At 39.3% G+C, this 26296-nt stretch overlaps 4 protein-coding genes across 5 annotated transcripts; 1 reads left to right on the forward strand and 3 right to left on the reverse strand.

Annotated features, from left to right (window-relative positions):
* Positions 1-1375: 1375 nt before the first annotated feature.
* On the reverse strand, positions 1376-12064 carry LOC132196926 (actin-binding protein WASF1-like). Its single transcript, XM_059619879.1, has 7 exons — positions 11716-12064; positions 11153-11276; positions 10342-10559; positions 9214-9786; positions 6743-6851; positions 4152-4268; positions 1376-1817 (listed from the first exon to the last, which is right to left on the reverse strand). The coding sequence occupies exons 1-7, from the start codon at positions 11959-11961 to the stop codon at positions 1714-1716; spliced, it is 1491 nt and encodes a 496-aa protein (XP_059475862.1). The 5' UTR covers positions 11962-12064; the 3' UTR covers positions 1376-1713.
* A 256-nt stretch (positions 12065-12320) lies between these two features.
* Positions 12321-20175, reverse strand: LOC132196855 (E3 ubiquitin-protein ligase UBR2). Of its 2 annotated transcripts, none has more exons than XM_059619783.1 (29): positions 20016-20175; positions 19341-19475; positions 19118-19279; positions 18920-19068; positions 18737-18869; positions 18601-18680; positions 18273-18546; positions 18027-18218; positions 17820-17969; positions 17572-17767; positions 17332-17516; positions 17127-17281; positions 16794-17073; positions 16530-16745; positions 15962-16473; positions 15660-15910; positions 15492-15595; positions 15311-15428; positions 15144-15252; positions 14576-15086; positions 14424-14525; positions 14232-14372; positions 13949-14164; positions 13721-13894; positions 13446-13675; positions 13211-13387; positions 12956-13160; positions 12751-12892; positions 12321-12630 (listed from the first exon to the last, which is right to left on the reverse strand). In XM_059619783.1, the coding sequence occupies exons 2-29, from the start codon at positions 19455-19457 to the stop codon at positions 12431-12433; spliced, it is 5481 nt and encodes a 1826-aa protein (XP_059475766.1). In that variant the 5' UTR covers positions 19458-19475; positions 20016-20175; the 3' UTR covers positions 12321-12430. The 2 variants fall into 2 exon arrangements, with proteins under 2 accessions (XP_059475766.1, XP_059475775.1); XM_059619792.1 differs by lacking the exon at positions 20016-20175 and adding an exon at positions 19840-19959.
* Positions 20176-20293: 118 nt separating this feature from the next.
* On the forward strand, positions 20294-24036 carry LOC132196868 (pre-mRNA-splicing factor syf1 homolog). The gene is made up of 13 exons (XM_059619804.1): positions 20294-20557; positions 20611-20759; positions 20817-21138; positions 21201-21385; positions 21445-21559; positions 21622-21769; positions 21833-21984; positions 22042-22702; positions 22753-22862; positions 22916-23119; positions 23180-23296; positions 23578-23869; positions 23928-24036. Exons 1-13 carry the CDS (start codon positions 20525-20527, stop codon positions 23996-23998), a joined length of 2559 nt encoding a protein of 852 aa, XP_059475787.1. The 5' UTR covers positions 20294-20524; the 3' UTR covers positions 23999-24036.
* A 20-nt stretch (positions 24037-24056) lies between these two features.
* LOC132196894 (F-box only protein 42-like) lies at positions 24057-26221 on the reverse strand. The gene is made up of 7 exons (XM_059619834.1): positions 25959-26221; positions 25759-25893; positions 25487-25701; positions 25264-25436; positions 24934-25213; positions 24737-24879; positions 24057-24682 (listed from the first exon to the last, which is right to left on the reverse strand). The coding sequence occupies exons 1-7, from the start codon at positions 26092-26094 to the stop codon at positions 24118-24120; spliced, it is 1647 nt and encodes a 548-aa protein (XP_059475817.1). The 5' UTR covers positions 26095-26221; the 3' UTR covers positions 24057-24117.
* Positions 26222-26296: the final 75 nt, after the last annotated feature.

The following is a 26296-nucleotide window of genomic DNA, read 5'->3' on the forward strand; positions in this document are numbered from 1 at the left end:
GAAATAAACCGTGAATAGCAAAAATGACAGTTTTGTATAAAGCATTGATTATGCAAAATAAAAAATTGCAAGAATCAAAATTTCCTATCTAAAATAATTAATTTTATCTAAAATTTGTCATGGAAAATTTTCTTATCATAAAAGTTGTAATAAATTTTTGCCATAATATTCTGTCTTCAGATGCGAGCGTGGACGTGTGGCAGCAGCTGGAGTCGATGCCGCCTTTGCTGGACGCGTTGCCGGACCTGCTGTACGTGGAGGAGATTCCGGACAAGCGGGGCGGGACGACGAGCGGCCGGCGACGACTTGGATCGCACAAGAGACACGCGGACCGGTACGAGTGCAAGCCGAGCCGCGAGGACGTGGTGCGCCTGTTGTTGGCCCTGCACGAGGCCCGCGGCGGCAACTCGGGCCGGACAGTGAACTTTTGCAACCGCAAACGCCCGGCCAGAAACATCCTGACGAACCTTCGCTTCGTCGGCCGCTGAATTCATGAGCGCGTGTGTGTGTTTCAGTGTCTAAAATACATACCTATATCAAAAGCGGCGGCGCGCACGGCCACCGACGAGTACGTACCGGACTAAATTGACTTGCTCCCCGAAGAGCCTTTCCAAATTCAATCGCTTCGGGTCTATATAATTGCTTCCCTTCTGTTTGGCTCGAGGGACTTTCAGTTGGTCCCGGACTGACATAATGGGATCACTTTGGTTCAATAATTAAATTCTGACAAGACGAAAACTGCATCAAATTTTCCACAAAATAATTTGCATATCATGGAAACGAAAGAATTTTGATGAACGTTGTTGAATTTTAAAAAGATATTGCAAAACTTTATTAAAAATTATCCTCTTCTAAATTTCTGAGCTTTATTTACTACAAAAATTAGAGGTTTTAATGCTCCTGCAATTTAAGATGGGTTTAATATAAAATTTAATAATTTATCCAGTCCAATGGCAACTGATTAGTAAATTTTATTAAGATTTTTGCATGCTGATGATACAGCAACACTTTCAAATTTAAAAAAAAGTTGCTATTTTTATTTTAAATTTGTAGTAAAAAGTTAAGTCGAGAACAAAATTTCATTTATTTATTTTTCAAGTCTTAGCTGTAATTATTTTGTTTCTGAATAGTTAACAATTTTTATTTTTATATTAAAACTTTTAATTTGTACAGCTGTCCAGCGAATGTATTAAGTTTTAACTCTTCCTTAAATCATCCTAAAATTTTGAAGAAAAATATGGAAAATAAATTTGAATAAAAAAAAATTAATTTAGCGTTATATTTTGAAAATTCAACAGCAAAGTAATTTCAAAATCGGCTAAACGTGTTCCATTTCATTGGATGATATTGTAGTTCATGTTGCCTCGCTGCACCTCTCGCCATAATTCGAGCTAAATTATTCAGGCTTGAATTTCCGAGTGTGTCATGCAGTGTGCTCGTCGCGCTGTGATGAAAACACACCCTCGTGGGCCACAAGTCAATTTTTGCACCCGTGTATACACCCGTTGCGCCGTGTGGTGCTGCCGCATATAGCACGGACAAAAAGCCAAACCGCACGACACACAAACAACAACAACGGTACTAGGGGAACAGCAGCGCAGAAAAAAGGACGCATCTCTATTCTTGTATAGAAAAAGTTAAACACGAAATAAATTTAATATTTTGCCATCACAATGTACACAAATTTGGTGTTTTTCTGTAGAAACTCTCCTCTCACTTCTTCCGCCACGGCTGATTTTGTGCGATGGGCCGTGAAATGTAATTGCCCGGCGTGGGCGGCGTGGCTGCTGCTAATTTTTTCACCGGCGTCACTCCCACTGTGGAGAACAATCAAAATTCACACCGCGAAGCCGAGTAGGATGGGGATTAAGGGTGCTGCTCATTAGCCCGGCCCTTTGTCTTACCCCGTGGATATGCTTAAAGCCCCCACCCCTGATCCTCGAAACGCCCAGTGACCCCTTTAAATTTTTTACGGCTCACAAAATGTATATTTTATTATGTCATTTGCATTAAAAGGGCACAAAGTTTTTGAGAAATAAAAGTTAAATGTGAGAATTGTTAATGCTTTTTATAATAATTATGCAGCCCGCGCAACATTAAAATCGTTATTTTATTTAAGCACTTATTTGTTCATCTTATTAATTAATTTCATACAATTGTTTAGAACTTCTGTGTCTTATTTTGAGAAAAAAAACCTTCACAGCCATCTTGCATGAATGCCAAAAAGAAATCAACTCTGATTTTTATTCAACAATATTATAGTTTATTCCACTTTGTTTTATTAGTTTTCAAGGAGAAATTCTATGTGGAATTTTGTAAACAAGAGAATGAATTTTAACATTTTTGTAACATTAATTAAGAATCTCATCTCTCTATCTCTCAATACAGAATTTGAAAGGTTTTAAAGTTCAATTTTGGCATTAAAAAAAAAATTATCAAAGCATGAATTTCCTTGTAAAGTCAATCAAATCCAGAATATATCTCTTTTCATAATTTTTGCTGACATTGAGGGTGGAAATTAAGAAAAAATTATAGTAAGGATCCAAGAAATGAAACAAAGGAATGCAAAGTTTTTCTTAATTGCAATTAAATTTACGAATTGATTGCCAGCTTTCAATAGTGAGAGAGATATTTTAATTTACAATGAGGCATATTTTGAAGCTTGTTTTTTCAATAACGGTTGATTAATTTGCAACTTTTCCTCAATTACTTCTCAAATTTAATAGCCAATGAGATGAAAATAGGAATAATAAGTTATCGTCTATTTTGCGAACATGCAATTAATTATTTTCTATGATAAAGTCCGAATAAAAAGAAATGTCCAATTATTACTCTCTCATGTAAAATTCATATCTGGAGAATGTAGGAACGAACGAATTGATTAACCGATTCCGCTCCAACGAAGAGAAAGACGCTCTTTTCGCCCTTCAATCTTTAATGAGAGCGAACGGGATTAGAGGAAAAAGGGTCTACGTGATCAAACGGTAATGAACTTATTAAAAAATCCATAGAGCTCTCCGGTCCGTTCGTCGCCTCTCTCTTCACAGACACAAAATCGGATTTTGATTTGTTTGCGTTTTTCCTCTCGACTGCGAAATAAACGCGCGACGTTTCCCGCTCCATTTTTCACACAGGCCGTTGTCGCCTGTCACAGACGAAATACATATTTTTTCTCAGCGCAAATGCAAATGAATCTAATTAATCGCCTTCGTGGACCCACCGCCAAAGCAATAAATAATTTCTGTCTGGATGCGAATGAAAAACGAGCAAGGAGGCAAATGAAAATGGGACGCTTTTTCCAGACACATTCGCAAAAGTAAGGGCATTGAAAAAATGTGTTTAATAAAGTCTAGGCTGATCTTTGAATTCATAAAATACGGTCAAAATCTTAAAACAAAAAGGAGTGGATATTTATAATCCAAGGAAAATTAATTGAATGAAAAGAGCAAATTCGTTCTAATTTAATTAATAGGCTTGCATATTCTATGGGAATCAATAATATAATGTTGCTGGCAGACATTTGAAATCACTAAATTTCCTTCGATGTGAGACCCATTTTTGAAAACGATAATATAAGTAGATTCAACATAAAAAAATTATGCGAAAAGCAATAAAATTTATAAAACAAAAGAATGGTATATGGTTTGAATATATATATTATTTTAATTTCTTGAAGAAGCATAATTTTAATAAAATTTCTAAGAAAGGTGTAATTGTTTTTATTTCATTTTCTGATTTTATCACAAGTGCTCACAAGTGAAAGTCTCTAAAAAAGGTTAATAAATTAAAGAACCGTGATTTTAAATTTCGGATACAAATGCAAAACGAATAGAGCGTATATAATAATGCAAGTAATAAAAGCGATGTCAAGAGGATCTTAATATTGTCAAACTATAGCTAAAATCTTTAAGGTTCTAAATTTCTCATTGTCAGCTTGCATTTTTCTATGTGAAAGAAACTCCCTCCCCTAATAAGTCTGGTTTCCCTTCAGGTTTTCCAATTTGAGTTTTTTTTGTCAGAAAATTTCAGTCTTCATCACCAAACTGTAGAAATTATTCGGAGTGAAGAAAAGTTTAAGATTGTTGATATCCCCTTTAAGCGCCGGGGCGACAAGGAGGGAGGAAGAAGGCACTAAAATACAGGGTACTCACGATTGAGAGGGTTGCACTCGAAGCTCTGCTGGCCGCGCACCAGGAATGTGCCGGGCCGTTTGGTGCCCATGTTGCGATAGTCGATCCGCGCCTCCGGCCCTCGGAAGTCAACGCTCACTGCGGGCGGGGACAGAAGGCTGTGTTAATTGAATCGGCGAAAAAGCTCCCAGTTGCCGCCCTGCCGCAACTTCATTAGGACTATTATTAATTAGATTACGCGTCCAATTAGGACTGACCCTAGCTATGCGCAAAATATGGCGCTCGTGAATCAGGCCTGACTCGATTCTCGCCCTTTGCTGCCCCCGAATTATACGCAGACACCAAATTAAGAGAAATGGCCGCTGGATTCTCTCTCTCTCGGCCGGTCTAATTACAATTTAACTCGGGTGGAATCTTTCACCAGTGCAATTTGCGGCGAATTCAATTAAAGAATTCAGGCTTGGACCAAAGCACCCGGCCATTTGTATTTATTTACGGGTGGTGTAATTTATAATTTTGCCAATTTGCATGCGGCGTAGTGCAGACAATTTGTAGTTTCCACCAACTTTCCGTATCAAGATGATTTGGAAATTACTTTAGGTAGGATTTATTTTACATTTATCCAAAAATTATTGTCGAGATCAAACTTAGCTGTTAATTAATTTATTAATTTTTGCCTTAAATCATTGTGAAAAATAACATTGCAAAATTTTTTTGAAACGGTTGAATTTAAATTTTTTAATTTTTTGTGAATCTTGAATAAGCACATAATTTTTACATATCAATTTCTCAATTCCTATCACCGAATGAAATATAAAAACAAATGGTAATATTTTTAAATGGAAATAGAGAGAAATATGCAATTTAAACTCTTCTCATCAAAAGCCCTTTGTTGCGAAATGCCGGCGTTTTGCGCTGCACTATTCACTCGATTTCGTGCACATGAAATAATTAATCGCTGCAGCAGGATGCTGCACCGGAACGGACTGCAGCTCTTCCGGTTGCATAGTTACAAATCACCCAGCGGCGCTCCGAAACTGCGAAACTCGAAACGTCAGCCGAAGCTGCGCCGCTCTTTGAAACTCAATCTCTCTACTGTCGGCAGTTAGCGGAGCTCAAAGGGGAAGAAGATGCTGTTGTGGAGCCCCCGTTTTTGCGGCTGCACTTCAGAACCGAGATTTCTTGACAGTCAAACCAGAGAAACGAAGCCCCTCGCCATTTGGAAAACGGAGCAATTACGATGAGTGGCAAGTTTTGATACACACACACTCCGCCGTTTGACCGACTACAAAGACACACTTTCCTCAGATATCAAATTGCCTTCTGGGAAATCTTGAAGGAGAAAAAAAAACGAGCTAGTTCTTTGTCATTTTTGTTCAGTAATGTTGAATGATGGAAAGAAAAACGAGGGAAAATAAAAATCATGAGCACAGAGAAATTTTTCCCACAGTAAATCCTTTGCTGGAGTCACCCTGCTTTCATCTAATTTTATAATTATCTCAAATTCAAAAATTATCAATTTTATTCCTGGAAATATTTTGTGAATCTCAAGCAAGGGGCTGGCTTCCCAAAAAAAAAAGCAATTTTTGCCGCATGGGAAAATTTGGAAACTTCCAACTCCGATTTTGAGCTAAAATTTTTTTTTTCTTAAAAGCGTTTATTCGTTTTGCAAATTTGGATCAGGCTCTCAAAAACTTTTTATTTTCTGGAAGTTTTCTTCTTAAGTGGCTTCAACGGTAATTTTTTTCAACAAAATTAAAATAAAAGCTTATTTTTTGAGCAAAATGCTATATAGGATGACATATTGTGTTGAAATAATTGAAAAAATTATGTTTAAAATTCCTTTTTCTTGACAAATTACTCATTTTTCAACCTTGCTAGAAGAACTAAAAAATTTTTTTGGGTAGATCTGGACGATTTTTTTTTTAAATTTAAGCTAATGGGCGAATTTTGTGTATTAACTAAAGCTTTTTAATTTTGAGGATATTATAAATTTACCCTCGCCCTATCCTTCTAAACTTGCAACTCATTTTCCATTTCTAGAACTCACTGTCAGTCACCACAAACAAATTTGCTTTGTCAGGCTTTCATGTCACTAAATCCGCAATTTGCCTGGCCGAAACTTTTCGTCGACACTGGGAATTTTATTCCGGGCGGAAAATTTTATTAAACGAGAGAGAGAGTGTGTTGTAAGCGCAAAAAAGATGCGAATTGTGCAGAAAAATTGAAGGCTCTTTCCGGCAAAATAAGCGCCGCGTGAAAGTTGAAAAAGTTGGAGAGTGCGGAGAGAATCGCCGGCCGGCTGCGTGAGAGAGTCGAAAAATATAATTGAGTTTGTTTTGTTTTGCTTTTCATAATTCGCATAGCCGGTTCTCCGGGGATCAAAGTTTGCTGCAAATATATATATCGGCCTCGTTCTCTTTTTCTCGTGAAAGTTGTTGCGCATTTCGACGGCGTTAATTCAATAAATAAAGAGCGGCTGTTTTTTTTTTTCGCTGAGACCGGAACGGAGTTTTTTTTTAATCCGACCATTGTTCCCGGCAACGTCTCGGGTTTCGCCAAAGAAGGCTCTATACTCGAAATCATCTCTCTTTTATTTTTCTTTTACTCACGCTGTCTCAAGGGTTGCTCTCCGCAAATTCTTTGGCCGTCGACCTCGATCCACTCGTGCCGGCAGTCCAGTTCGAGGCGCTCGAGGTTCAGCTGCAGCTCGCACGCGTCCTGCCGACATCAAAAGAATGTAAAAAAGATTTTTTATATATATGAAAATGCAAAGTTATGCGAGGGCGAAGACTCACTCTCTCTTCCTGTGTTTGGAATATCGAATATCTTGCGACTTGATTGTGTATAAAGTAAAAGCAGATCACAAAGAACGCCGCCGGCGAGAGAGCTCTCCGAAATGAGATACATAGAAGAAAAGTGAAGGCGAAGGGTAATAATATTTCATTTTTGACTCTAGAAATCTCTTTCATAAAAAACGTCAAATCTAAAGTTGTTAACTTATTTTTACATGTAACACTTACAATTAGATTAATTGAAAAAAAAATGTGTTTCTTGCTTATTACGGCTTATTTTTATAAATAGATATAATTATTTCCTTGATAATTTTCTTGTGATTAATTATACAGGGATAAAAAAATTAACAAATATAATACCTCTCTCTACAATTTAATTTAAGAATTTTTTAACATTGACTTCACCATTATAAGTGTGTTTTGTGAATGGTAAGTTTAAAGTGTTTATATATTTGAGTTAACAAAATATTATTTGCACATATCAAGGAAAAACAGATTTTCAAAATTGCTTTTCAATTAATATAAATTTTATTTAAAAAATGGTTTCGACGATTAACGAAAAAAACGTTCTCAGCAAGGTCAAAGCTAGGTTTTTTAACTTATTTAAGTCTTCTCACAACCACTCCTTCCTTGTATAATTTAATTTTTATGAAAAATAAACGATAAATTGAACCCGAGTTTAACCTCTCTTTGATAAATGAACACATGATACCAAAAGACGACTTGCGGACTACGGTAAATTGAAAAAAGGTTTAGCGAAAATAAGTTTAAGATGTATTTATCTGTTTAGCTATTTATTTTAATAAATAAGATTCTTTTGCCAATAATACACGCAAGAAATTCTAGGGTTGTTTGAGCCCGCACGTCACCTTTTGGGGATATCACGAGTATTTACTTGATTCATTCATTTTTCAAAGTGAATTTGGTTTCAATTTTGCATGAACCTACCTCCATTTTTAACTTCAATTTAATTTATGCATAAAATAACACTTTAAAAGCAACATATATCCCGTTTGCTCTAAAATTTCATTCTTTAGCGGAATATTATGCTTGCTCTTTGTAACAAAACCACAACATAGGATTAAATTTCTCCAATTTTCCGGCATGTGAAGCATGCTTTTAAAACACAAGATAAATGTGTTTTTTGTTTTTAGAAAGATGATATTATGAAATTCGATTTTGCACGGTGCGTTTCATCTTTTTCTCTTATTGATGGGAAAAAGAGGTGCTGCGATTCGGGAAAATAGAAAAATAACCATCCCACCCGTGGGGCTTTTCTTTCTTTCTGTACACGTCTTCCCTATACGCGAAACTGAAAATACGGTGCAAGCTGTTTTTTTCCTGGAAAACACGATCACCTCCATTTATATTTTCTTCCTCCCATTCAACAGCGCAGCACGTGCTCTTCAAATAGTCGAGGAAATGGAAAAGTTTTGGCGGGGGCGAATCAATAAGGAAATCTCGTCGGCGCACTTTCAAAGTTAAACACAAAAGTAAAATTTGCTCTGAAAATAGAGCTTTTCATTGTTGACTTGCTGTCCGCCGGAAGAGCAAACAAAAATTAAAGCCCCTCTCTCAACATTTTGGGCGATTTGAATATATAAAGTGCATGTAAATTGGAAAGCCAATCTCCGTAAGTGCGCCAGACGAGCCATAAGACAAAGAAGCGCCAAGCACCATCAAAATCAACAAGATGCTTTAAAATTTGCAGAAGTTTGATTTATGAGCAGCAATAAATTCAAAAACTATTTTTTATATTACACAAGGACATCTTCCAACTGAATAATTTTAATTAAAAAGTATTTAATTTTCAACACATCTTGAAAACTAGAAGGGATTTTTTAATTTGAATTTTCTCAGTTTATTTTGGGGGAAATAATTCAGTTTTAATTTCACAAATTGCTGCTTTTGTATGCTTATTTTTTTAGTTTTTTATTGTAGCACCTGATTGTGAGTTGTATTTGTCAGTAGTATTTTCGTGCAATAAACATTAATTTTTAATTTGAACATACGTTTGTAACTCTTGCAAGTGAAAGTAATTTTTAAACCTAGTCTGTATTTGATCGTTTGGATCGCATTATTAATAATAAGAATAATAACTTAAAATGTTACTTTTGTTCAGATAAGCAAGCCCGTTCCAGGAAGTTCCAAGTTCCAGGAAAAAGGAAGTTTTAAAAAAAGGTCTACAGTGCGCGTTTGACATCAAGAAAGTAAGCAGTGTTTTAAAGGAAAAGGATGTGCGGCGCGCTGGCTGCGGAAAGCCAAATATTTATTATTTGCAGACTCACCGGGTGCGCCTTGTAGACCGTCAGTCTGCAGCTCCAGTGCTGCTTGCCCAGGTTGCTCAGCGACGGCAACCACTCCGAACTGACGGTGACGAATTCCGGCTCAGACGTCGCCCTGTTGCACAGAGGCCCTTGTTGCTGCGGGGGTGGCGGAGCCGGCGGGTCGGTCTTGTCTCTCGGGGGTGGAAAACCCGGTCCTGGCGGGGGCCGATTTATCGGTCGGGGTGGGTGCGGGGGCGGACAGTGGCCCGGAGGCAGATTCTCGATGCCGCCCCACTCGCACTTGAGCAGCCACAGCCAACGCCACTTGTAAGGGATGGGTTTGTGGGGAGGAGGATAGTGTCCGGGAGGGATCGGCGGCCCTGGAGGTCGGGGGTGGTGGATCGGGGGCCGTGGAGGCGGCCGGGGTGGCTGCAGAATTTGGCAAGGAATTTGCGAGATGACAATTTTAAATCCCGAGTCTGGAGGTCCGGGAAGACGGCCCGAGTGGAAGATTACGGGGAAGAAACCACCCTCGACCCGGAAGTACTTTTCTCCCACAAGGCCGCCGCAGAGACGGGGTTGACTTTCACCTATCTGTAAAAACAGTTAAAATAACATTTTATTAGCATAATTTAAAATATATTTATTATGTTTTAATTTTCATATTCAAAATATTTTTTATATATAAATTTTTTATATTTATTTAATGGTTATTAATTTATTGAAAAAAAGATTTTACCTGTAAATTAACTAATTTTTCTTTCTTTCAAATCGATATAAGTTAATCAGCATAATTAAAAAAAAATAGCTAATTTAATATAAATATAAATAAAAATTGAACTGACAGTATTAACTGAATTCCTGAAGGAAATATAAGGTTCCCTTTGTCATTATATTACATTCAAATAATTATTAACTGGAATTATTAAAAAAAAAACCAAATGAAATTAAATGAGATAGAATTGAATTGATATATGTGTATTGAATTTTTAGCTCTGACAATGAGTGAGACAAATTCAAAACTTCTAACACAGCTCACAATTAGCATCAGCATTTTTTTAATTTCACTTTAATTATAACAGGAAAATATGAATCAAAATCAGCAAGGAAGATTGTAAAAAAAAACCTCGTCTATATAAAATAACTTACTTGAATCCAGTCTTGGACACAGTTTGGTGTCCACCTGATCGCGAGATGCGCGACGGACACTCGAAGACATGTAGGAATGAGAAGCGGCGTTTTTACTTTGTAGACGCACTTGGCATTCATTGGATAAGGCCCGGGATGGTTCGGGTTGACCAAAACCGACACCTGACTCGCAAATATACCCCCGCAAGGCACGGCAGGGGGCAGCGGCGGAGGCAAATCTGGCGACAGATTTTCAACTTTTGCTTAAATGTACGCATATTTTTATATGAATGCGTATCACAATCGGCTTAATTAAAAAAGTTCATATCAGGAATGTTTATTAAAAAAGTTTGAAAAGCACACTCGATGTCAGCGGGGACGACAACGGTATTTTTTTTCACCGGCGCGAAATTTGCTTCCATAAATTTATTTTATGCAAAAAGCAAATTCCGCCCTCAAAAGTTTCAGAACAATTTACATTTATGCACTTAGAATGAGCTTTTTGATCACGTCAATTATTGGAAGTGCGGGTCTACTGTTTGATACTTATGTATAATATGTATCTCTGTGCTTAAAATAGGCACAAGCGAATATTAAGGCGAACTATTAAAAGGAACGGCAATTTCCACATGGTGCACACCAAAGAGATATGAGAGAGCCAAGGATCCGTCTGTCTCTCTCTCTCTGCCTCAAAATCTATATAGATTTTCACCAAACGCAGCTGTAGAGAGGCGAGTAGTCTTTCAATCAGCAGTTTGTCTCTGACCTTTTTCGCCCCCATCTGAGCGGCTTAATTAAAACGACAGGCATCGATGGCTATGTCTGTACTTACATGGTCCACTGGGCGGAAAAGGGTGATTAGGACAGTTGTTCGGGGGGTGCTGGTGGTGCCAGAAAAGCCTCTGCTCAGCAGCAGCACCGCCTGTCACGTTCATCGACTTTTTCAACTCTATAGCCTGTCAATAAAATAAGACGATGATTATGATTTATTATCTTTATTTGAGAGTCACAAAAATCATGCTCAATAAAATCGATCTTGATGTCAAGATTAACACATTAAAAGTTAATAATAAAAAATCTTATGTAGACGAATTTAATTTTTAAAATGTCTATAAGGGCTGAAAATTGTTAGTGGGAAATGGCAAGTTAATCATTATTTTTCGTTTGCCCTGAAAAGCTATGGGAGAATTTTTTAAGCTCTGGCATCAAAAAAGACTTAAAATTTTGGTCAAAATGACCACCTATCACCTAAATTTAATAGATTTTTTGAAATGTAAGACGCAAAAAAATCAATCATTTGCGGCAACAGATTTGTTGATATTTTTTTTTCTTCAAATTTAAAATGAATAAAAATGTTATAAAAAGAATATGTATGTAAAATTTGTAGAATTTTACCGCGTGGGTGCTGTTCGCCTCTTGAGAATTTTTGTTGATAATGAAGATGACATCAAGTGGTACTTCGTCGGAGACGTTCTTGGTGCTGAGGTAAGTCGCTGGGCCCCTCGGGCTAAGGATTTCCACCACACTGTCATTGGAGTACCTGTGGTTGGGGGCGCGTGCACTGCCTGATGCTGTTTTTTCCACCGCACTGCCCGCCCTGAAAAGGGCAGCCAGCGCGAGAAGCCACCAGTGCAGTGGCATCGTTTAAACTCGCTGCGAAAATAGTCCGAAAGCGGATCCAGATCATATATTTATACGAAGACGCAGGAGAGGAAGTGTGTTTGCCCCAGTGACCCATGAAAGGGACGAGTGAGCTTCAAAAGCGAAACACCTCCAGATCAAATATTTGCAGCTCCGTCGGACAAAAACTATGACTGTGAGCTGCACCTTTTCCTCAGATGAGATCAGTTCACTCAAATGGAATTTTGCATGTTTGAACGGAGCCAGAGCAAAAAGTGAAAATGAAAAAAAGGGAATTCCGCTCAAAGTTACATAATGGATATGCAAATATAATCAAAACAAAGGTTATATGACATAATAATGTCTCAAAGGATAGCGATTGTTTATAAATGATTACAATTTTTTTCTAATCGATTTGATTTAATGCACAAAATGATAAAATTAAGAGCGAGGGTTACTATAGGTAACAATCCGAAGAAAAATGGTTAGTTCAGAGCAATTGCCAATTGGTCAGGACAGGATAAAATCCATCCTCCAAAATTTTACATGTCGATTGGCACAGCGTGTGCGAGAGCCAAAGTTTGTGCATCTCCTTGTAGCTTTTTGTGTTAAGTGTCAAGGGGTTGCCTCTTCTGAGGCCCTCATCAGTTTCGCCGTACTTGTCAACATAAGGAGGAGTGATGTAAACGCCTGCAAATAATTAACATTATTAGAAACTGATTAATATGACATTTCAGGCTTCTGTTGGCAAGTAATTTGATTAATACAAAATTCAAAAAATTTGTTTTTATTTATAAATATCACTCTCACCTCTTTGGTGATGTCGAAGAACAAAAGCCTCACATTCTCGGACTTTCAAGAAGAGTCCAATTCCAGCTCCGCATTCATATGCATGAAACATAGATGGGCCAACGTTTTGACCATCTTCTAGTTTTACCGCACAACAATAGCCCTAAATATGTATACAAACGGGACATTTAAGTAACTGTTTGCATGAAATTATATTTGAGCTCACATGGAAGCAGACAAATCGTCCGCAAACAAGGCACATGGAGGGGTTTGCTGCATTCTCGTCAGAGCTTCTGCACTTCACCGACGAAACCGAGTTAATGAGATCTGTAAAATCCATAGGCAAGGGGACCAGTTGGTTTACTCTGATGGGCCCGCGTACAAACTTAGGGCTCTCCAGGGTGGCTTTTATCCTTGGGTGCTGACACCATCTTTAGAAAAAAAATTAACAAGAATTCAAAAACGAATGCCAAATACCAACCTTGTTGCCATTTTCAAATGGAAATCAGATGCTAAAAGTTCAAGACAGTTCCCCGGCAAAGCTAGGAATCTGCACAACTCTTGGAAAGTGTCTCCACCACTTTGGGTCAATGCAGGTGGATCCGGAATTCCAGTCAGGTACTTGAAAAAGATTGCGCAGCATCTCAAGAAAGGAGTACTATAATAATAATATAGAACATGAGATTCAAAAGATTTTTGTAAGCATTTAATCCTACCATTCCCTTGTTATTCTGTGCCACAGACTAGCCGGGCTGAGCCACTCTGGAGGCAGAGGCAAATTGGTAATAGACCGTACAGCGTACAGAAGTTTCATGGCCAGTTTGCCTTCCTCCACGTCTGCAGGAGACTCCTCTACCTCCATGGGCATTTCTTCCTCTTGCCACTCCATGCCCAGCATAAGAGTAACTACATGGGCCAACAACGCCATTCTCAACAAAGCCAGATCCTGAGAAGAAATTTAATAAGAGATGTTTACTTATTATCATATTACCTCTTCGAAGCAGGTGGGGATTTTCACTTTATTCCTCTTGGAGAAGATGTACGAGTTTGTGAAAATAAGACTCACTAAGAAACCAAATTGGTCCACCTCTAAAATACAAGGGTGATTTTTATCATCTCCTTGGTAAAAAGTGTGCAAAAGAGAAACTGCCACTGGTTGTATTATCTGCAAATAATGGATTTCATGAGTTAAAATGCAAGTTTGTTAAAAAATTTCTACCGAAGGGTGTAAATCTTGTGGTTCCATGGCAGAAGTAAGTAGTAGTGCCCGTATTGTTTCTTCCTGTCGTTCCGTGAAGTTTCCGAGAAGGCTCTTCTCTGGGTCACGCTGTTGCCATTCAAGAGAGTGGATGGTGTAAGCACTGGCTTGCCACAGGTAAGCGAGTCGGTATGCGTAAATATTCCAGTCAGTCCTATCTTTCTTCATTTTGGCAGCCTACCAAAAGACAATTTACAAAATTAAAAAAATATTTTATATCATATGAAAATTTGATCAAACTTACATTAAACACAACTTCCGTAAAGGCATCCATGCAGTCTTTCAGATGAGTCGGAAGCTTGAACCTCTTTTTCTTATCACTGTTGTGGCTCATGAAAGAAGCCATCTTCTTCTTCAGACTAGATTCTTCAACAGTAGCTTCACACTGGAAAAATATTTAGGAACAACTGCAATCAGATAAATGCTGCGAACCTACATCTTTCCTTTCCAAGGGTCCCATGTCTGGTGGGAAATTGTCTCCTTCTCCAATATTCAGACGACTTAGAGGGTTTTCAGCAAAGGAGCCCCAATGTTTAACCTGAAAAAATTAGTTAGTTGGATTTTAGATACGTTTCGATTTCATCGCACTGCTTCTTGGTAGATATTTTCGTAAATGGCCGACCACTCTGCCAAGTTTTCGTGGGTGTTGATGCTTTCTTGTCTGGCACACCTGTCCTCTATATCAGAGTTGTCCTCAAATATTGGCATGGCACAGTTACTCAGGCTGTTGCACAATGGACAAGGGTACTCCTTGTGTCTGACGTCATAGAAGGAGTTGTCCCTGCGAACAGCCCGCTGCTCTTCCTTCCTCCTGACTGACTCAAAGAAATTATCAAAGCATGACTTGTGCATTGTGTGGCCGCAAGAGCTGACGTGAGGAGCAGGTCCAAGATTGCTAGTCAAGCAAAGGTTGGCGACTGACTTGCAAGGAGTGGTTTGGATTTTGCCGTCAACATTCATTGCTGGGTCGTCCATCACAGAAGATCTGTGGCGGCTCAACACGGTTGACTGCTGTACAAGAGCAGCCATCACAACCGGCTTGTAATCCCTGGATGAGGAACTGATGAGTTCTGTCTCTTGACAAAGGATGCAAATGACCCTATTGAAAATAATTATTGTTAGTTCACAGGAGATGCAATTTTTTTAAATTCAATACCTTCGTTTCTCTTTTTTTACTGTCCAGTAATCGGGGCCAAAAGCAACAGGGTCTCCGACCATCGAGGCAGAAGAAGGATTGATCACACTCTCTTCTTGCATGTCTTCATCTGGCAATTTGAATTCAATTTAGTTTCAGTTGTTATTTAATTCAGTTATGTAACTAACCAACAGAAGCCATTTCGTCAGCATTTTCCTGCATGAATGAATACATCTGTGCCTGAATTTTCTGCAAAACACCAGCTCGTCTCTGAGCCACTAACTCTGCACGCGCCTTCTTTGCTTTCTAAAAGTAAGAAAATAATATATTATACAAGAATTAATTTTTTGGCCTAAAAATTTTAAATACCTGTGCAGCTTCCTCATCTTCTGCAGGGGCCTCTGGTACTGGCGCACTGCTCGAAGGTTCCTCAACTTTGCGATCTCTCAGCTTGACAACATCCTTGTACTTGGCTGTAGAAAATTTTTTGTTATAACAACAAATGAAATAATATTTTTGGGTGTAAAGTCAGCCTACCTAAAACCCAGTTGACCAAGGGTAACTGTTCCTCAACCTCATTTCTCCTGCCCTTCAACAGCTGCTCCACATGATAAGGAAGAATCTGTCTTGCTTCTGCCCTGGTAGAAAATTTGATCGGTCTGTCAGGAGGCACACCTGTTTGTGCCATCTTCATCTGTCTCTCTTCCTCCAACAAAGCATACCCAATAAGGAACAGAGTTTCCTGAAGCTGAAGCTCAGAAAAACATGGTGTCATCAGATTCATCATCCTGAAGATTTAGATTAGTAAAAAGTTTGGAAACTTCAATCCTGTTTCAAACCTAGTAAGAACTGCTTCCATGAGGGCCAACATCACTTCACATTCAAGAACATCCAAAACTTTGCTGTATGCATTTGTGAACATGGGTGGCAACGGAGGAGGACTGCAGTTGAACTGAGCAGACTCTTTCTTCCTCAAGGTCCTTTGATATTCCTCAGCAATACTCAGATCTTCTCTGGTAAAGTGGTAGAAGAAAAGGTTGAACTCGTCTCGTCGCTCGGTCTTCAGCTCATAGACCTTTTTGCCTTGCGCTTGGTCCTTGAGATCAGCCACTAAGTCGACCACACTTTCCAAATGAGTCTCGTAATTCACGTCCCTTGGAAGTTGGTCATTCAGTTCCGAGTGTGACATGGGTTTGATGCACAGCTGCTGCACAACTTCATGGCACAAGCAGTCTTGAGCGGTCACCTCGCCAACTCCAACTTTGAATCTTTCTCCCACAACACAGAGGAGGGTGTATAGGAGCTCCTCAACCAGAGTGTTCTTTTCCCTGATGCTGTCATCCTCAGGACTCTGATTTTCATCAAGAAATACTAAAGTCACTTTAAAATCAAGAAAACATTACTAACCCTCTGCTCGTGGATGTAAGAAGGCTGCACCCAATTTGTCAGGTTGAATCGACACAGCATTGTGATCAAGAATTCGTTTGGCTTCATAAGAGTGAGAGCAGTTTGGAGCATGATGACGTCGCAGTCCAACATTTCACCCCTGCACTTGCTGCTGGAGCACATCATCAACTGATGAGGTAAGCTGAGCCCGTTACGTCTCCACATTCGAGCTTGGACCTGACATAAAATTTAAAAAGTGATCATAAACCTAAAAACATGTATTACTTGAGCTCTCAAGGCCATCTGTCTCAAAGCAGGCTCCATCACTTGTTCGATTGTCAATTCGGTGCACATAAGTTCGTCAGATTCAAAATTGAGGTTGTACTTTGGCAAATGCAAGCAAAGGGCAGCCAAAAGTCTTGTCAGAGGGATGTGAATACTGACGCTTTGCTTTGAAATGTCGTAATCCAAGCACTTTGCAGTGCAATTAGCAACAGTCAAATCTTTTCTTGGTCCTGAAACACTGTCTTTGACGGACACTTCATTCAGCTTCTTCAATGTTGCCCTAAAAAAGAGAGTTCTTTATTTTCTTATAGCTTATTATTTAAAACTAAATACCTGACTGCTTTTATAAGCACAAGCTTGTCTTCACCACACCATTCGTGGGCCAACGCAACCACAGACGAGACCTTTGAGTGCAACTGGAACGCCAGTTCCCACTCCTGCTCGTACTCTGCATGTTGATGGACCAATCTTGTGAATGAAAGCATTCCCTGCAAGAAAATCTTAGATGCCAAGAGATAAACTTTGATGGTTGTTTTACCTGCATATGATATAAAAGCTTCAGAAAAATACTGAATCCGTGCAGAAAGTTCTGTTTCAAGGCTGAATTCCACGCCTTAGGCTTAAAAGTCAACAAGTAACGCAGGTCCCACAACACATACATGGCCCTCTTGAAACGCTTCACTTCCATGTTATTGGTGAAAGTGAATGCCAATCGCTCCCCACCTGTGGAAATTTTTTTAACAAGATCTGCATGAAAGTTAAAATTTTAGTAAATTACTGATCCCGCACAAGGCGATGCAATGCTCGTAGAACGAATTTAGTATACTGAAGATGACATCATGGTGCTCAATTAAGTAGACTGCCAGCGAGGGCACAGTAAATACTTGGACCGCCAAAGATGCAACGCTGTAAGAAAGGTCGTGGTCGTCATTCATGAATTCTGAGAGTATAAACTTGTAGTTCCGAGTGAGGACCTGTTTAAGAATGATTTTTGGAATAACATTTGCAAACTAAATATAAAGGCACCTCTGAAAATCTTTTCTTTAAATTGTAATCAAACAAGAGGCTGTGGAAGAGAAGTTTGTTCCACTGCGACCTGGCAGATTTCCAGAGCTTTGGGTCTTGCCTGATGACTCCCTCCAAAATTGTGTATGGAGAGCTGTCCTCAATAGTCCTCTGTTACAATCATTTAGTTATATAACATTATTGATTTAAAGTTTATAGTTCACTGACCTCTAGGAGAACAAAAGACAAAGCCTGGCGCACTGCCTTGCTTTCTTTGACCCAATTTTCCAGCCACTGCAAAAGCTCCAGTGCGAAAAACTGAAGGCAGATTATGTACTCGTGCAAAATCTCCGTTTTGAGGGGGATGCTCATGTTTCTCAGCAGCTGTTCTCTCATTCTCTTTTTAGACTCGGAGCAAGCCTTTGAAAATTATAATTTGTATTTTTCTGATTCCAGAACCTTTTCAAAAAATACTTCGTAATTTCCATATCTGATTATGGCTCGGCCCATGTTATCAACTTTCAGCGTGTGGTCCATCGATACATTTGCCGTACAACCTACTGCCCTTGTGATGGCAGTCGAAACAGCCTCATAGGTGTGAACCTCGTCATTGTACAGTGCAAGGCAGTAGGAGTCCTTGACTTGCAAATGAGAGTTTGCACCTGGCAGGAGCAGGATAGTAGGATCTACTCTGTCGACGGGAGTCTCAATATTTTGATCTACGTATGAGAGGCAAGTGAAAGCATATCTGGAACAATATAATTATTTTAGCCAACATCAAAATATTTTTTAATGTACGAACCTAGTAACTGACTCAAAAATCAACTTCATTCTCTCAGCAAGGTCCAAATTCAGTTCTTCCAGGGCACTGAACTCATTCTCCTGCTCATTAAATTGGAAAGCTTTATATTTTAAAAGATCTCCAATACAAAAATTACTTGAGTCTGAGACGCCTGGACATCAGTCTCCTCATCTCCTCCCTTGTGCTCCGAACACCAAGGGTCAGATTTCCAGGCCTCCACATCCCCGCAGTCACAACACCCTCCACCAGAGGAAGAGGTGATTTTATACCTGCCCAAAAAAATCTTGATTAAGGTCCTATGAATTTAAAAAAGTAAGACCTGTGATGTTTATGTGTGGACTTCTGAAAGCACAAAACACACAAGACGCAGGTCGAGTCCATGGCGCAGTCACGGCAGGTGTAGGTAGACTCGCCATTTCGAAAAACGTGGCCACAAGAAGTAACCGTCGACTCAACTTTACTCAGTTCCTGCATAAATTAATTTTTATGTTGTATAAAAAACAAACAAATGGTTTACTTTAAGGGTGTGCTCTTTGCTTCCACAAGCGTTGTAAATGAAATCTTCAATTGGACGAATCAGGACATCTCTATAATTTGGCTGCGTTTCTATTTTGGGAACTTTGGTTTGCGGGTGGGTCACAACTTTGAATAGCTTGGGAACATGCCCGTGCCAGAATGCCTGATTGAGAAAAACAAATTAGATTCATAATTCAAATATAGATTTATTGAAAATTTTTTACCCTAAATTCAAGGGACGTGAGCTCATTCTTTCGATATTTTTCTTCAAACAATTTGGTTGCTACTTCAGGATATTTGAAGGGGATCATTTTGACCTCTGAACTGCTGGTGTCTTCCATGTTTACAGCTCATTTAATCTGAAACAATACACACAATGATGATCGACGCTGGTAAAATAAATAAATTCAGCGCGAGATTCTTCACAATTATTAGAAAGTCTCTGCTAAATTATTGCAGACGTTAATATCAACTGTGATAATAAAGAAGAAAAAATAAAAAACCAATTTAAGTTAAATAAATAATGTGATAATAAAGAAGATAATCAAGCGCGCACTTAGCCTAATGAGTCAATCACAGTGAGATGCAGAAAATAATAACAAATGAAGCAGTACGAAAAAAATGAAAAACTTCCGTGTTCGAAATTTAGATCAAACAGATCAATTTTAATCCATATATCACAATGATATAAAACGCTTTAACTAATCCTAAATCAATACAAACGCGCCACGACGCGAGAACCCTGAAATTTCGAGCCCTGAAAATCTGTGTCAGGGTTTTAGCCCAACTTTGATATTCCATCGCCACTAGACAAACGTTCCAAAGAGACACTCAGCAAATTACGCAAGAGACAAATCGCTGACCCGACAAATGCTAATGAACTGCTCTTTGTTTCTTACCAAAACGTCCAGGGAAAGCAGGAAAATCATAAATCAGAAAACAGCTGCCAGCGGAGGAATTTTCCGTCCTGCTGCTGCTGCTGGTGCCTGCTCTCGTATGTATTTTTTATGCACTTTTTCTGAATCCACCAATCGGTACGAAGCAGGCGCACGACGGAACCACAGAAGTGAAGTTACCTCCACTCGCATGCACATGAGCCGCCAAGGAGGTTGGATAGTGGATAAGGCGGACGGATAAACACGATCACGTGACTAATGCGTGTTTCGCATTCCGTATTCCGTTCCGTGTTCCATTAATCCATTTCTAACAAAAACCGAAAACGGAAAAAGTCGGAAAGCGATCACACGCGCTGCTGCTGTTGTTGTAAACAATAGGAAAAATTCAATATATTGACCAAAATCTACTAATAATTCAAATTTTTAACCATCCAATCAATTTACGCGTAAATTGATTAAAGTTTAAGCAACTTCTTCAAAAGTTATATTACATGAATTAGGCGACAAATAAGATGCCGGACTTTGACACAAGTTCTCTTGTCTTTGTAAGTTTTATTACTTTTTCTTGTTCGTGATTTTCATACTAATAAATAAACAGACTGACGATGATCTTCCCTACGAAGAGGAAATCTTAAGAAATCCATACTCCGTGAAGCACTGGCTACGCTACATTGAGCACAAGAAAGCCGGTCCGCAAAACGCCATCAACATCATTTACGAGCGAGCCTTGAAAGAACTTCCGGGAAGGTACTTTTTTATAATTGAATTATCTATTGTTGATTCATAAACTGATTATTATTCCAGCTACAAGCTTTGGTACAATTACCTAAAATTAAGGAGGAGGCAAGTTCGAGGGCGATGCATCACCGACCCCAGCTACGAGGACGTCAACAATGCTCACGAGAGAGCTTTGGTTTTCATGCACAAAATGCCCAGAATCTGGATGGACTATTGCTCGTTCCTGGTAGACCAGAAGCGAATTACTAGGACGAGGCAAGCCTTTGACCGAGCTTTGAGGGCTTTGCCAATTACTCAGCACCACAGGATTTGGCCTTTGTACATTAAGTTTGTCAGCCTTTATGACTGTCATGAAACTGCAATTCGAGTATTCAGACGTTACTTGAAGGTACATAAGACTTTTATGTTACTGTTCATTTTTAGCTTAACTTTGAATTTTTAAATTTTTAGTTGTGCCCTGAGAACACTGAAGACTACATAGAGTATCTTGCAAGCATCGGAAGATTGGACGAAGCGGCCATAAAACTGGCAGGAATTGTCAATAATGAGAACTTTGTGTCCAAACATGGGAAGTCAAACCACCAGCTTTGGAATGAGCTGTGCGAGCTTATTTCTAAAAATCCAGGAAAAGTCAAGTAATTATTTATATTTAAATAATTCTGCAATTTATAAAAAAAAATATCTTATAAAAAAGGTCGCTGAACGTTGATGCTATTATCAGAGGGGGCTTGCGAAGATATTCTGATCAGTTAGGCAGTTTGTGGCAGTCTCTTGCTGATTATTACATCCGATCTGGCCTCTTTGAAAGGGTAAAATTTTGAAAAAATTATTTTTGATATTCTATAATTGCTATAATTTACAATTTATTTAGGCCAGAGATGTGTATGAAGAGGCCATCCAAACGGTCACCACTGTAAGAGATTTCACTCAAGTTTTTGATGCTTATGCCCAGTTTGAGGAACTGAGTCTTACCAAAAGAATGGAGGAAGTTGCCGACAACCAGAATCCAAGTGAAGAAGGTTAGATGATCATTAAAAAAATAAAATAAGCGATACTAATTTTTTGTACCTTTTTGTTTCTAGATGATATCGAGTTGGATTTGCGGATGGCCCGATTCGAACATCTGATGGCCCGCAGACTTTTGCTCCTAAACTCGGTGCTTCTTCGCCAAAATCCGCACAATGTTCATGAGTGGCACAAAAGAGTGGTTCTTTTGGAAGGCAAACCACATGAGGTATAGCCTCTTAAATTTAAATAAACATAATTACTTGATCTTTTACTTTGAATGCAGATCATCAACACCTACACCGAAGCAGTTCAAACAGTCGATCCAAAACAAGCTGTCGGCAAACTGCATTCTCTGTGGATCGCTTTTGCCAAATTTTATGACTCTAACAATCAACTGGAGGACGCTCGTTTGGTCTTCGAGAAGGCCATTCAAGTAGCCTATCTAAAAGTAGATGACTTGGCCTCAGTTTGGTGTGCCTGGGCAGAAATTGAGTTGCAGCACGACAACTACGATGGTGCTCTGAAACTGATGCACCGAGCAACAGTTCCTCCGCCAAGAAAAGTCGCCTACCACGATGATGCAGAGACAGTGCAAAACAGGCTGTACAAGTCTCTAAAAATTTGGTCCATGTTTGCTGATTTGGAGGAGAGCTTTGGAACTTTCAAAGCTTGCAAATCTGTGTATGATCGCATCCTGGACCTCAAAATCGCAACCCCGCAGATTGTTATCAACTACGGAATGTTCCTTGAGGAGCACAAGTACTACGAAGAAGCTTTCCGTGCTTATGAAAAGGGCATTGCCCTGTTCAAGTGGCCGAATGTTTACGACATCTGGAACACATACTTGACCAAGTTCTTGAAAAGATATGGAGGCACCAAATTGGAGCGAGCCAGAGATCTTTTTGAACAGTGTTTGGAACACTGTCCCAACAAATTCGCCAAAAGTATGAACTATTAATGTGATATCAAACTTAAATTAATCTAATTTGAACAGCCCTGTATTTGCTATATGCAAAGCTGGAGGAGGAACATGGACTTGCCAGGCATGCTATGGCTGTTTACGAACGAGCCACCCAAGCTGTGCTGCCTGAAGAGCAATTTGAGGTAAATGAATTAAAAAATATATACCTTTTCAATGCTAATTTGATATATTTTAGATGTTCAACATTTACATCAATAAAGCTGCTGAGCTTTATGGTGTTGCCCGCACAAGGCAAATTTACGAGAAAGCCATTGATGTTTTGCCGGAGGAGAAGGCTAGAGACATGTGCCTGCGATTTTCAGATATGGAAACCAAACTTGGTGAAATTGACAGAGCCAGGGCAATTTATGCTCATTGCAGCCAGATGTGCGATCCAAGAGTAAGTTTTTTTTATTCTGTAATATGTAAATAATTTTTACTTTTAATTAATATTTTCTAGGTAACTGCAGAGTTTTGGCAAACTTGGAAGGACTTTGAAATTCGTCATGGAAATGAAGATACCATGAGAGAAATGCTCAGAATCAAGCGCAGCGTCCAAGCCACATACAATACCCAGGTAAATTTTTATCTGCTGTGGTGTTAAAATTTAAAAATTTTACTATGATGAGTCAAAGGCGAATTCGATGGTTTGATATCCTTGCACTACTTTAATAGGGAAGTGACCTGTGATATTAACTATAGAATAAGTTAATACCATGGTGTTTTTTCGTATTAAAGATGTGCTTTAAGTTGAGGTCATCAGATGAGATTTGAAATAACTGAGTTCCTAAAAATTAAATTATATAGTTAATTACTTTTAATCATAATTTGCAACTAATGAAATTAAATTCTATTCAGGTCAACATGATGTCGGCACAGATGCTGACTTCCTCTGGGCAGGTGGCTGGAACTGTGGCCGATTTGGCTCCTGGAGCAAAGGATGGCATGCGAATGTTGGAGGCCAAGGCTGCTCAAATGGCAGAGCCAACAGCCAAGAAGCCTGCCCCTCAAGGTGCCATTTCTTTCATCAGAGGAGAAACACAGGGCCAGGCCGCCAAAGACAAGGTTGTTAATCCTGATGAGATTGACATTGACGATGAAAGTAGTGAAGAAGATGACGAGGATGAAACTGAGAAAGACCTCGAAGAAGGTAGATTTTATCCTTCCAATTCAAGTATTTTCACACAAAAATCTCATTTACTTTACAGCTCTGCCTGTCAAGAAACAGATGATTCCCTCAAAGGTTTTCGGAAGTCTGCGTAAAGACGAGGAAAATTGATTTTCTTAGTTAATTTTTAATAAATTTTAAGATCCTAATTGACGAACTATTAATTTAAAAAATCCTTAGTTAAGTTTGACTGGGTGCTGTTTATTTTGCAAATATTTTCTATAATATTCTTAGATAATATCCTTTGGCGCTGAAATAATCCGCAAGTGCGAGCACGCTGTATTTTCGTAATTGTTCAGTTCCTGGTCGTCCTTCTCGACGCCTCCAAACATGATGAGCTCACTCATGCCAAGCACCAGCGAGTAGAGAACAGTGCTCTCAGGAGCATGGTGCGGCTCGGCAGAAACTTTTGGTGGCAACCACGTGGCCCTCTTGTGACTGAGAACTTCGGAAATGTCCAACACATACATGGCCATTGTATTCCTTGACTTTGGCGTTTCCACTGGTTGCTTGGCAATCTGGCCCTTATTCTTGAACTTTTCCTCCTGTCTCCTCAGAATCTCTAGTTGCCTTTCTCTGTTTCTAAGACGATTTAGCTGCGCTGCAGGTCTACCAGCATTCTGGGCTATAGCTGACACACCAGGTCTGGGATTCAGGTTGGAAATGTTGGGACGAGGTTGCCCCAGGGCTGGATTTTCAACATCACTCTCTTCACTGCTTGAACTTGCATTTCTCCTCTGAAAAACTCCTCTTCGACCGTTGACGTTCACATCTCTATCTCTTGCCACAGGATTTCTATATTTTGTATATAATTAATATCAGAATGTTTGATTCAACAATGATTTTTACCTCTTTGGTGCTGGCCCTTCGATAGGGACTTCATCTTCCCGCGGAGGGACCCAAATACTAGAGCCAAGTTTGAAATTTTTCTTTGGAATGGGCAAAGCCGTTGCATGGATGTTTTCAGCAAAAGTGACTACATACTGGCCAACCTGAAGAAAATACAAAAGATAATATAAGCATCCTCATTTCTTAAAATATCAAACCTTCACAGAAGAATTGCACCAGGCCTTGTTGGGCAGGTATTTTCCAATGACTTCGATTTGACTCCAAACCCACTCTCCCTTTGGATTTTCATTGCTCATGTCTAGCAGCCATACGTCGTCAAACACCACAGGAAACTGCCTTCCACCTCCAATGATGAGCAGGTGGGTTTCACTCAGTTTTATTTGAGTGTGACCAAAACGAGGCTTTGGCTTGACTTCAGAGGTAGGTTGGTGGTACCAGTCATTTTCCTCAAAATCATACACCCAAACTCGGTTTGATCTAGTTGAGATATAAAGAATAATTATTTCAAAAAAGAAACCTTTGAAAACCTTTCAAAATTAGAGGGAGAGTTTTTTCTCATTCCTCCGAAGACAACCATCTTTGAGCCGTGAATGGTGGCACTGTGACCTGCAACCGACGGCGGAGAAGTGACTGTGTTAATGGCAGTCCACCTGTTGGTCTCAATGCAGTACTCATGGAGTTCGTTGAACAGAGTGTACGCCTGGAAAATATGAAACTAGAAATGTGAACAAATCTTGATCAAGAACCCACCTCTTGGTGCAAAGGGTATGGAGAAGGAAAACTCCAACCCCCGTAGAGGATCAGTTTCCCTTTATAGCAAACCATCGAAGCACACGCTTTGGGTGTGGGGTAGGTTCCCATGGTGAGAGGTCGCACCCAGTGTCGCCTGGTCAGATCGAGCTTCCAGAGATCGTTGTAAGTTGAAGAGGTTGATGTGCAGCCTCCGAAAATGTACATCGAGTTATCTGTGTGCAAAAATCAATTTGTAGGATTATAACAGTGATGTAAATTGCAAGATTTACCGTAACAGCAGGCCGAGTGAGAGTGCCTTTTGGCGATTGTGAGTACGTAATGGTGTACCTCTGGGATCTCTGTCCAGCGAATATTGAAATCGACTATGGCCTGATGAAAATTATACTTTATCCTTCTCCTCACAGCTAAAAATTGATCAATTAATTAAGTTTTAATTACATTATTTGATGATATTTAATAAAAGCCGTACTTCTGACAAGTTCTCGCCACCTTTTGCAAACGAGAGCGCAATTTTGCAAATCCAGATAGGGCGAAACATTGCAGAGAATGAATTCGAGCACCTCGTCTGGCAGCCTGTCCAACAAGCAATCTTCCAAATCGGACATTTTCAAAATATAACAATCACGGCTTTCAAAAATTTAGCCAGCGCAAATCTCAGAAAAAATTTTGACGTGGAAAAATTGAAACTGAAGAAAATTTTTCCACGACTTGTCTGACTTGTCTACTTGTCAGTTCAAGAGACAACAAAGCCTAAAATAACCACGCCCCTTTTGCAATAGTTCCGAATCCGGCCACCAATAGGCTGAA

Source organism: Neocloeon triangulifer, unplaced genomic scaffold (genome assembly GCF_031216515.1).
Source record: "Neocloeon triangulifer isolate White Clay Creek 2 clone unplaced genomic scaffold, ASM3121651v1 ptg000001l, whole genome shotgun sequence".
NCBI classification, from domain to species: Eukaryota; Metazoa; Arthropoda; class Insecta; order Ephemeroptera; family Baetidae; genus Neocloeon; species Neocloeon triangulifer.

Coding starts and splice junctions, on each gene's coding strand:
- LOC132196926 (XM_059619879.1), bottom strand. CDS start 11,961: ATGCCACTGCACTGGTGGCTTCTCGCGCTGGCTGCCCTTTTCAGGGCG. Junction 6,852..9,213: donor CGGTCTACAAGGCGCACCCG/GTGAGTCTGCAA, acceptor TGATGTCGGCAG/GACGCGTGCGAGCTGCAGCT. Junction 4,269..6,742: donor AGAGCAACCCTTGAGACAGC/GTGAGTAAAAGA, acceptor CCCCGCCCGCAG/TGAGCGTTGACTTCCGAGGG.
- LOC132196855 (XM_059619783.1), bottom strand. CDS start 19,457: ATGGAAGACACCAGCAGTTCAGAGGTCAAAATGATCCCCTTCAAATAT. Junction 15,911..15,961: donor ATGGAAGCAGTTCTTACTAG/GTTTGAAACAGG, acceptor CTAAATCTTCAG/GATGATGAATCTGATGACAC. Junction 12,631..12,750: donor TCTTCGACATCACCAAAGAG/GTGAGAGTGATA, acceptor AATTATTTGCAG/GCGTTTACATCACTCCTCCT.
- LOC132196868 (XM_059619804.1), top strand. CDS start 20,525: ATGCCGGACTTTGACACAAGTTCTCTTGTCTTT. Junction 21,560..21,621: donor GATCTGGCCTCTTTGAAAGG/GTAAAATTTTGA, acceptor CAATTTATTTAG/GCCAGAGATGTGTATGAAGA. Junction 23,120..23,179: donor GCCAGATGTGCGATCCAAGA/GTAAGTTTTTTT, acceptor AATATTTTCTAG/GTAACTGCAGAGTTTTGGCA.
- LOC132196894 (XM_059619834.1), bottom strand. CDS start 26,094: ATGTCCGATTTGGAAGATTGCTTGTTGGACAGGCTGCCAGACGAGGTG. Junction 25,894..25,958: donor GTGGCGAGAACTTGTCAGAA/GTACGGCTTTTA, acceptor ATCAATTTTTAG/CTGTGAGGAGAAGGATAAAG. Junction 25,214..25,263: donor TCTCCCTCTAATTTTGAAAG/GTTTTCAAAGGT, acceptor TATCTCAACTAG/ATCAAACCGAGTTTGGGTGT.